Source organism: Mastomys coucha, unplaced genomic scaffold (genome assembly GCF_008632895.1).
Source record: "Mastomys coucha isolate ucsf_1 unplaced genomic scaffold, UCSF_Mcou_1 pScaffold21, whole genome shotgun sequence".
Classification (NCBI taxonomy): domain Eukaryota; kingdom Metazoa; phylum Chordata; class Mammalia; order Rodentia; family Muridae; genus Mastomys; species Mastomys coucha.
The window spans coordinates 91,897,738-91,908,700 of NW_022196904.1; the positions used below are offsets into that span (position 1 = coordinate 91,897,738).

The 10,963-nt window shown below is 36.7% G+C and overlaps 1 protein-coding gene across 1 annotated transcript; it reads right to left on the reverse strand.

Moving 5' to 3' along the window:
• Positions 1-2,905: 2,905 nt before the first annotated feature.
• Positions 2,906-3,856, reverse strand: LOC116100684 (olfactory receptor 52R1-like). Its single transcript, XM_031384417.1, has one exon. The coding sequence runs from the start codon at positions 3,848-3,850 to the stop codon at positions 2,906-2,908; it is 945 nt and encodes a 314-aa protein (XP_031240277.1). The 5' UTR covers positions 3,851-3,856.
• Positions 3,857-10,963: the final 7,107 nt, after the last annotated feature.

Below are 10,963 nucleotides of genomic sequence, written 5' to 3' on the forward strand. Positions count from 1 at the left end.
AACCCTGATTAGAAGATAGATGGAATATATAGCAATTTATAGATTTAGACTTATCATGATAAGTAAAACGTATTTGTTATATTATTATGACAACACTTCTACAATGAAGTACACTGAGTAGCTTGAATAATAGAATTTCATTGTGCCACAATTCTGGAATGTAAAGTCCAAGATCACAGTGTCAAGATAATTTATTTCTTTTCTGGCTTTGAAACCAGAATCTGTCCTTTGTTTTGCTTCTGGTTTTGATGCCTTGAAGGAAATCTTTGATTTTAGATGTATCAACTTGTTCTTCTTGTCTATGTAGTATTAATACTGTGTGTATATCTGTATTAAATTCTCCATCTATACAAGGTCTCCTGTTATATTGGAGGAGTGGTTCACTGTAGATTGACTTAGTATTTCTTTTCTGTAACTAAGTTAATATGCAATGACTCTTGTCTGAGAAAAATCACATTTAGAAGCATTGGGAATTAGAATCTAAATGTATTTGTGTTTTATGAGGACTCAGTTCGCTAATAACAATTCTTCAGCTAGGGTTCATTGATTTTTTTCTTGGCATTTGTTTGCAGTATGTATGACATCCCAACAATTTCAACAAAAAATTATTCTCTGAAATTATAGGATGACACATTATTGATATAAGCATTTCCCTTTACAGAGTCTTAGGATGACAGAAAGATGGTGAGAGTGTCATGCCTAATCCCAAGAGGTGGGAAGCAATGGCTGAGACAGGGAGCTCAATTCCAAGACAATGACTGCCACTTTGTTTCTGGAGAAAGTTATACCATCTCTACATTAATGCTGAATATACTAACAACCATCTTCAGTGATGAGCAGTGGAGACAAATAAAATAAACAACATAGTAATTTGTACACATTATAGAACGCAGGTATGATAAAAAAGCCCGTGCTACGGAGAATGTTTAAAAGCAGCAGACACCAAAACAAAAATACTATCTAAGGCTGAAACATAGTACAACCAAGGGAACATAAATGATTAAATGAGGCATAGATCTTAAATGTTGATAGATCTTAAATGTTGATTTAAACCTCTCTATGCTTGGTCTTCAGTCTTTATGAGTGGTTAAAATTTGTGATGTAAGTCAATTCTGAATCTCCACAGATTCTCATTACTTGTCTTGAAGTGTTTTAATTAGGGACACCATAGGATTCAGCTTTACCTGAAAGACTTGAATACTAACATCTCAGGACATTATTGCTGGGTGAGGAGGTGAGACAAATAACTCCCATTTCTGAGGGCTTATAAATTCCACCATCTGCAACTTTTGGTCATGAGTAGATTGAGAACTACAGTTTGTAGTCCTGAGACATTCTATCCTCAGTAATGTTTGACTATCAAAATCGGATGCAATTGACTTCCTAGTTCAAGGACATGATTTTCAGCTCAAAAGTTTCTCCCATATAGTTTTCTAAGTCTTTTACCAGATCCAAAAGGATATAACCCTTGTTCATAGCCCTTGCCTTGCATATATAGCTCTATATATCTCCTGTCCATTATCCATTTGATGAAATAGTTTACTAGAAAGCATGCTGCCCACTTTCAATGGTGTTCTGAAACATGATTTCCCTTTGCTTTGGTAGTAAAGAAGGTTGATATGTGCAGTGATCCAACGGGAAGCATGCTTTAAAAAGGTGATAAAGGAAATTAACATTTAATTGTGTGATTAGAATTTTAAACATTTTTCCCTTTAACTTAAACTTTAGAATGTATTTTCTTTATAAAATAATTATCCTTAATTTTCTAAAGAATCTGGCTTTCATTCTGAAATTCATTTTTTCTTATAGATTCAGTAGCTATTAGCTATGAGAGACTGAATCACTTAACATTCATTGTTAGTAGTCTAAAGAAGTTGAGATTTGGTAATAATGTTGTCTGAAAGTTTGTAAACTGCTATACATCTTAATCTTATATATCATACCTTGTTCTAAAGGACCATTACATCCTTTTCCATAGTCTTTGGCACCAACCTCTTTTGTATATTTTTGTTGACATTTTAATTACATTTCTCTCACACTAACATTTTGTTCTATCAATTAAGAATAATTATTAAAAATTAGTGTTGAAGTGTCCTGTTAGTATGTAAAATGAAACAATTTAAACAAACAAAATAAAACATGCTAATTTTAAAAGAATACACTTAAAAACCTACAATGAAGCAAACCTCCCTATGGCCATTAATAACATTCCCTTGCATTGGCCAAAGCTTTTCCTCTACATATATTCTTGGTTTCTGAAATATCTTCCAGACGTACAGGTAGTTTTTGTGTTATTTCTGTTGTTAATGTTATATATTGATTAGTTGCCCACTTTCATGTAATTGTGATAGTCTAGTTAAGTGAGAATAGTTCAGGGGCAGTTAAGTGGCACACAGCAGTCTCCTGCTGCTTGCTTACCTGTTTCCTATTTTAAGGATTTTATTATTTATTGACATAAATAATGAATTTACAAAAGCTTTTAGACATGTTTTAATTTTGAAAAGTATACTTCTATAAAGAGATTCCAAGATGGGGAAAATGCACAAATTACTATTTGTTTAAGGCAAATTTTCATTTCCCTGTTCAAATCACATGTTAAATTATACAACTATTAAGATTTAAGATTAATGTTTTCAAGTTAATAATTTATGGATGATAGCATTCTTTTAGATAATTCAGTGACTAAATATAGGAAAAACTTCTTTGTTTTTCTTATGATGACAAGAACAGGTTAAGTAAATATGTATTATGCACAAAAGGTCTCAAATCTCTCATTCTGTATAACTTGAAATTTATTCCACTTCTTCTGGAGGGCTGCAAGATACCTTGAAAATATGTGTTGGTTTGCCTAAGTTTGTTGAATATGTTCTTGGGTCATTGACCTGGAGTTACTGTGATCCCTGGTTCAAGGGTCTTTTCTCCTGAATCCTCGGATAACCCTATCCCTGATCTGTTTGGTTCTAACTCCATATATGATGGGATTGAGCATGGGAGGAACCAGCAGATAGAAATTAGCAAACATGATATGCACAGCTCTGGGCACATGGTGGCCAAAGCGGTGGGTGAGGAAAGTGAAAAGGGCTGGGATATAGAAAGCCAAGATAACACAGACATGGGAAGCACATGTACCAAACGCTTTGAGCCGAGCTTCACCTGAGGGCAACCTCAACACAGCTCTCAGAATCATCACATAAGATACAGTGATGACAATTATGTCAAAGCCAACCACAGAGAAAGCCACAAAGAGTCCATATCCACGATTGACTCTGGTATCAGCACATACCAACTTGAGCACTGCCATGTGCTCACAATAGGACTGGGGAATGACCTTGTTGGGGCAGAAAGGCATCCTGAATATCATGAAACAGAATGGGCTCACCCACAGTAGCCCTCTCACCATCACAGCTGCCCCTAGTTTGATGACTATAGATGTGGTCAGGATGCTGGAATGTCTAAGTGGGAAGCAGATAGCCACATAGCGGTCCAAGGCCATGGCCATGAGCACCCCAGACTCCACAGAAGAAAAGGCATGTATGAAGAACACCTGGATGAGGCAAGCATTGTATTCAATCTTATGATCATGAAACCAGAGTATGGCCAGCATTTTAGGTTGTGTGGAGGAGGACAGGGCCAGATCAGTGATAGCCAACAAGGCCAGGAAGAGGTACATGGGCTCATGCAGGGTATGGTCAATTCGGATTATGTGGAGGATGGTGATATTTCCAGTCAGTGCCACAATATACATAACACAGAAAAGAAAGGCAATCCAAAATTGATAATTCTCCAATCCTGGGATTCCAAGCAAGATGAAGAACAGAGGATGGGAAGAGCTGTTACTTGAAGCCACCATGAGAGGTTGGTTACTATGTTCTCAACAGCAAAGGTATCTGTTTTTCTAGATGGCGACAATGGAATGAATGTTATTGATTACAAATACTTTGAATGATTTCATTGGGCCTTTATATTAAAAGTTAATTGTGTTACTACAAGCCACTAGGCTCATGAAATGATGTAGCTCACAACTTTTATTCACATGCTGATCCAAAAAGGTTTTGAACATATGAGGTGCAAATGTAATTATGTTCTCAAAACCAGTATCTTTCAGGATAGTAAATTATAATAAGAAAAATATATCTTGACCAATAATAATGCTATAGTCAGCCCCATTTTTCTATTTACAACAAACAAGGAATAATTCAATCTTGTCCATATGTCCTCATCCCTCTGATGGAAGGCAATACTGCTGAAAGGACTTTATCTATTGAGTAATAATCATTTAACATTAACCCTAAGTGTAACCTAAAGAAGTTTTTAAGTATATAAGAATTAATTGAATGTATGTACACCTGTAACTAAACACACTACCTTCCCCATATGCATCCCCTAGATGAACCCATCCCTGTTATCAAATCATTTTTAGGAACTAACAAATACTTCATTTTCCGAGTCTAAATGCTGCCTATTGAGTTTCCCCCCCACCCCAAGTTCACAGATATGCTTAACATCCTTCTAATTTTCCCAAGATTTATTATGGTTTGATGGAAATGTGGCTCAGAATTTATATTGCATGCTATAAGTTGGAAATTTTACTGCCTTGCATAGTTTATAGCTACAGGTTTGCTTAAATCAAATTTTCCTTTAATATATGGTGAGAATTCATGCATATTCATCATTCTTGGGCTCAGAGTTTGTACTTTATTTTCTTTTTTCAGGTCTCAACTTCTTACATCTTAAAAGTTTTGTTTGATTCAGGCTTTCTTCTTACCAGTTTCTGGATTCTGTTTCACTATCAGCTCATTGGGACCTAGCCACCAATTCTCCTAGCCATTCAGAGAACCTTCCTGAGATGACAGCTTTCTTATTCCTGTTGAAAACAGTGAGAGAGATTTTGGCTGTAAGTACAACTTTCCACTGTGCAAAGGCATCTATAATCAACTGTGAAAGAATTGTTGCCTATGGTGAATGTGCATTACAAATCATAAAACGAATTGCTTTTAGCTTATTCAAACCCCTTCATCTTCATTTTACCATGAGGAGAAAGGTCAGAATCATTAAATAATATACTTAGTATCACATAGGAAATCTGTGCCAGGGAAATGCCCCGTATAATCACTGCTTCCAGAAACACTCGTTGTTGCCTTCACTAATAATGAGTTATTGGAATTCCCATCCTGGTTAAGTCAAGTAGAGACTGTCACCTCATGGTATCAAAGGGTGATATGAGAGGGACTTAGACAATTGTTTACTAAAGGAGACACATATACATTTCTGCAATGGCCCATGCTACTTCACTGAATTGAGTCTATGGACCAAGTTCTAGCTTATGCTATAGGCTTCTTGGAGATGTCATTTCTTCTTAACATCTTACTCTGTCTTGAGGTTTAATTCAGGAGTCACTCACTTGTTCTGTACATTCCTACAGTGTGGTAACTCCCTCCTCATCCACTTTCAGTTAGCAATGAATAATTTCTTAGAAAATCAATTTTGTCTGTCTCTTCTCTTTTGCTTACAAATCAACCCCAGCAATAGACCATCACAGAAAAGACATGCTTACTGTTTTATTTTGCTAGCTCAGAATCAGATTTTTTCCCCATGGATATCATGGAAAAAAGCATCAAACTAAGATCTGAGAGTAGAGTGTGAGTGTGAGTCATTGTTAGGTACCTCTATTTTTTTTCCATACTGTATCCTCTGTGTATTATAGAATCTAGTGCCTTCACTATTGTGAATTTCTTTACCTCTTTTCCTCACATAGACTTAAGAACTACAAACAAAAATCAAAGACATGCCATGGATAGTAAACAGGAATTTGACCAATATCCAGCTGATTAAACTCAGTGTGAGATTTTTTATTAGATATTTTCTTTATTTACATTTCAAATGTTCTCTCCTTTCCTGGTTTCCCCCTCTGAAAATCCCCTATTCTCTTTCCCCTCCCCCTTCTCACCAACCCATCCTTTCCTGCTTCCTGGACCTGACATTCCCCTATACTGGGTCATAGAGCCTTCACAGGACCAAAGGTCTCTCCTCCCATTGATGACCAACAAGGCCACCCTCTTCTACATATACAACTGAAGCCATGAGTCCCACCATGTGTACTCTTTGGTTGGTGGTTTAGTTCCTGGGAGCTCTGGGGGTACTGGTTGGTTGATATTGTGGTTCATCCTAAGGGGCTGCAAACCCCTTCAGTTCCTTGGGTCCTTTCTCTAGCTCCTTCATTGGGGACCCTGTGCTCAGTCCAATGGATGGCTGTGAGCCTTCACTTCTGTATTAGTTGGGCACTGGCAGAGCCTCTCAGGAGACAGCTATATCAGGCTCCTGTCAGCTAGCACTTGCTGGCATCCACAATAGTGTCTGGGTTTGGTGATTGTATATGGGAAGGATCCCCAGGTGGGACAGTCTCTGGATTGTCCTTCCTTCAGTCTCTGCTCCACACTTTGTCTCTGTAACTCCTTTCATGGGTATTTTGCCCCCCCCCTTCTAAGGATTGAAGTAAGTGTGAGACTTTCAATATGAAACACGGTTTACCAAGTTAATATTAACTTGAGAATTAAAGTATGCATTTTTAAGGCTTATAGTAAAAGGAACAATATAATTCCCCATTAATGATACCCTTTCTTTATCTAAGTTATTAAATATGTTCTTTTATTTTTCAAATGTGCTAGAATTCTTCCCTTCATATGTGTACTGATGAAACTGAGTCATATACTTTGGGGGGCATTATGACTATGATGACCACACTTGGGGTTTATGACATTTTTTAAAAAAAATTCCCCATGTAAAATCTAACATAAAATGTGTAGAATTTGGTTGGGAAAGTTTAATTACAGGAGCTATGGCCTGAAGTTGAGTAAAGCTTTGCTTTTATCTTTTAAAAAGAGTTTGAATCCAAGGTACTGCTGCTTCTGTTGGATATCCTTTATTCTACCTGTACATGGAAATACTTATGCTCAGCAGCCAGAAATGCTGCTGAAATTAGTTAAGAGCGAATAGAAAAAAATTGTACAACATCTTGTTACAAAATAGCTTTAGAAAAACTGAACTTTGTTCTCTTACTTTAAAGCATTTAATTTACATTTTAAAGTTTTAATAAGTAAGAATGTTAGGTCCATGTCTAACCTCCTTTCTGGAAGGCTGTGTCCTACCTTCTTAGGTCTCACTGGAGGCACAATGGGAATCATTATTCTTTGTTTCCATCTCAGAGTGCTGTTCTTGTTCACAGACCTCTGGAACTCAAGATCGCAGGGATGCACAGTTCATAGCTTTGCCTTCTAGCTTCATGCAGGCTCTGTGAGTCCTGCTGCTCTGGAAGTGCCAGATGTGCCCAGATGTGCCCAGATGTGCCTGTGGCATAGAAACCCTCTCACCCGGAAGACTTCTCTTTTATTAACTAAGCTGAGCCTGACCTCTGGGATTCAGCTTTTGGCAGAGACCTTAAATTAGTGTTTATTTGAAGGAATCTGCTTTGCTCTTTCTTCCCCTTAAGGGTCACTGTGTCAGTCTCATACTGGCTTCCTCTGAGACTAGTTTCTGAAGCTGAAGTCTTCAGTTAACTCCTAACCTTCCTTTCTCCTCTACATATACAACATATACATATACATATACATATACATATACATATATATATACATATACATATACATATACTTTCTCCTCTGTGCAATTGAATACAAAGGCTGGAGATTTGAATGCCTGTGCAAGAGAGGTGATATAATTGCAAGAGTCTGAGCAATTGTATAATGCATTCTTTAAGCAATCTGAGGTTGTATACTTAACAGTTATATGCATGATTTGAAAGTTTGTTGGTATTTAATATATTTTGATATGTTTATGAAAGGTTTGTTAATAAATATGTATATGAGAAACTCAATTTAAATATGTATAAATCTTATGTGCAAGTATACAAGTGAGCATTTACTTTTGTGATACATAACTAATGTCATAACATCATTTTGATTTAATCATTTTGGAATACATGTATTTTGTGAATGCATTGGTCTAGTTGATAGTGTGGTATGGCATACTTGTGAACACACACATGAATGTGTGTGTGCATGTGTGTATGTGTGTGTGTGTGTGTGTGCTGTGCTGTGCATGGCAGTAATCCCTTAGTGTTTCAGTGTACACTGTGTTAGCTGGGATTCCAAGGCCTCTCTCATATAAGGGGCTGATGATCCAGACAAGAAGATGAATTTCAGCAGAGATTCTGCCTGTTATTCCTGAGCCTTTCTAAGAATGGAAAGTCCTCCTCACTCAACATGAACATCCCAAACCTGCGTAGGAGAGGGACTAGAGCCTTATTAGGATCATGGTGTGTATATACTATGCATTCACAAAGTGCATGTATTCCAAAACTATTAAATAAAAAATGATGTTATCACATTAGTACACACACACACACACACACACACACACACACACACACACAATTCTTTACTCATAAAATATATCCCAACCACAAGTTCTCCTCCCTTCATCCTTCCCAGTCTCCCTTCCCCTGTCTCTCCTCACACAGGTCCACTCCATCTATTTCCCTTCAGAAAAGAGTGGTCCTCTCAGGGATATATACCAAACATAGTATAACATGTTATAGTAAGACAAGGCACAAACCCTCATATCAGGGTTAAGGAAGGCAACCCAATAGGATGAAAAATTTATCAAGGGCATGCAAACAAATTAGAGATACCCCCAAACCACTATTAGGAGTCCTGTAATACTCTCAACCTAAACACCCACAACATGTTTGCAGAGGACCTAGTTCAGAGCTGACTAGGTTCTATAACTACCACTTAAGTCTCTGAGAGCCCTTGTGATTCCTGCTTAGTTGATTTGATGGGCCATATTTTTCTCATGTCCTCCATCTCTTTGGTCTCTACATACAATTCTTCCTCCCCTTTTTCCTCAGGGTTCTCTAAGCTCCTAGGGATGGGACCAATGGAAATCTCCAGTTTGGGCTCTCTCTGTGCCTAATTTTTGGCTGTGGGTCTTTGCATCTGCTCCAATAAGCTACAGGAGGAAGTCTCTCTGATGATGAATGAACTCATAGACACTGATCTATGAGTATAGCATATTATCATTAGGAATCATTTTATTAATTTTTTCCTTTTATCCTGGATCTCTGGTATGTCTGGCCTCTAGTTCCTGGTCATCCAGACAGTGTCACTCATGGGCTCCTTTTTGTGGCATTTACCTCAAATTAGACCAGTTATTGCTTGGCTATTCCTCCTAGTTCTGTGCCTCCATTGCCCATACACACCTTGGAGGCAGGATCTTTTATATTGGTGTCAGGAAATCTCCACTTTACTAATTAGACTAGCTACATATAAAATCATCATGATTTAAATATGCTTATTTATTCTTTGAGAGCTTTATACATTATACTTTGTTCACACTCATCTTTCTTTCCATCCCTTCTCCCCGAGTCTCTTTCACCTTCATATTTACATTCTCTCATGTTTGCTCTCTTAAAAATAAAATAGAAGCAAAACAAAACATGGATTCAAGATTTGTAAGTATTCACAATTTAATTACTTACCACATGTAAATTAACTGCACTTAATGATTTTGGATAATGCCAGGAATTAGTAAAACTCACAAATCATCTCAGAATCTACATTAAATGAGGTCCCAGAGCAGCAGTACTGTCAAAACTCAGAACTCAGGCTATGATCCAGAGCCGGTGAATCCAAATGTTCTCTCTAAGATACATTTTATGGTACTAAAATGTACCAAATATTTAATTATCTTTGTGATAATCAAATCTCCAGAAAGCTATGATCAAAAGTAAGCAGAAATTTGGTATAACTATGGACAATTGAATCAGTATAAAAGGAAAGGATTAGGTTTTTTTTTTTGTGTGTGTGTGTGTCCCTGTGATGTCTTCCAGTGATTTTTGTGATACAGATGTTGTGGCCTCCTTTTCTCTAACCAACCTATATTATATGTTTAAATGTCTAGCTTTACCTCAGTCATAATTAATTTGCTTTCAAAATATGAATAACCTAAATAAAATCAAATATGAAAAGCATAGTTATAAGGTTGTATCTCAATTGATATATCTTCTCTAAGGAAATGCTATGCTGTATTTGACTGAATGGAAAAAGAGAAAGAAAGGAATCACACAAGTATTTGAGCATTCTAGGCTCTGCATGGTAGTGAGCAGAACACAAACCTGAAGGAAGAAGAAGTGATGTTTGATACCAGTGGCCATAAGAGAAATACAAATCAGACCCATCTTCCTACTAGTAAGACTAGTTTCTAGCAAACATGTAAAACATGTAATCAACTGTGGTATCTATCCCTATGTGAATGAATAAAGGAAATATGGCCTACATCAACAATGTAATATTATAAGTTCACAAATAGTCATATCCCATTATTGACACTGGAATGTATGAACTGCACTTTTCATTGAGTGAAATAAGAAACACAGAAAGACAAACATTCAAAAGATGCCACATTGGCTATAGGCTGTGGTTACAAGAGACTGAGAAGCATGGAGATTAGGGGTGGATAAATGAAAGGTAGAGTGTTGGATAACAGGCATTAAAATACAGTTAGATACAAGATTAGATTTGGTATTCCACCCTACAGAACAATGGCTATAAAGCATCACAATCTTTCATGCATTACTTGGAAATTTGTAATAGAGAAGACTGAAGGTCCTAAACAGAGAGTATACAGAAAAGAAAATGCAGATTAGCTTCCTTGATCAGTGTAAGCTATGTACACATTAAAATATCATACCAATCAATACTATTGTACATATTAATACATGTTAATATTTGAAAACTATTCCAAAGTTAATAAGATAATTAAGAGGAAGATGTTAACATATAATTTCAGGCTAATGTGTGGTCTCCTGGGAATTTCTAGTTGATTTCTGCTGTAGATTCCCAAGAGTCTTGGCAGCAATGAAAATTACATGGCAGGTTTCTTATAAAAGGGCAGGGCCGTGAGTCAC

Coding starts and splice junctions, on each gene's coding strand:
- LOC116100684 (XM_031384417.1), bottom strand. CDS start 3,850: ATGGTGGCTTCAAGTAACAGCTCTTCCCATCCTCTGTTCTTCATCTTG.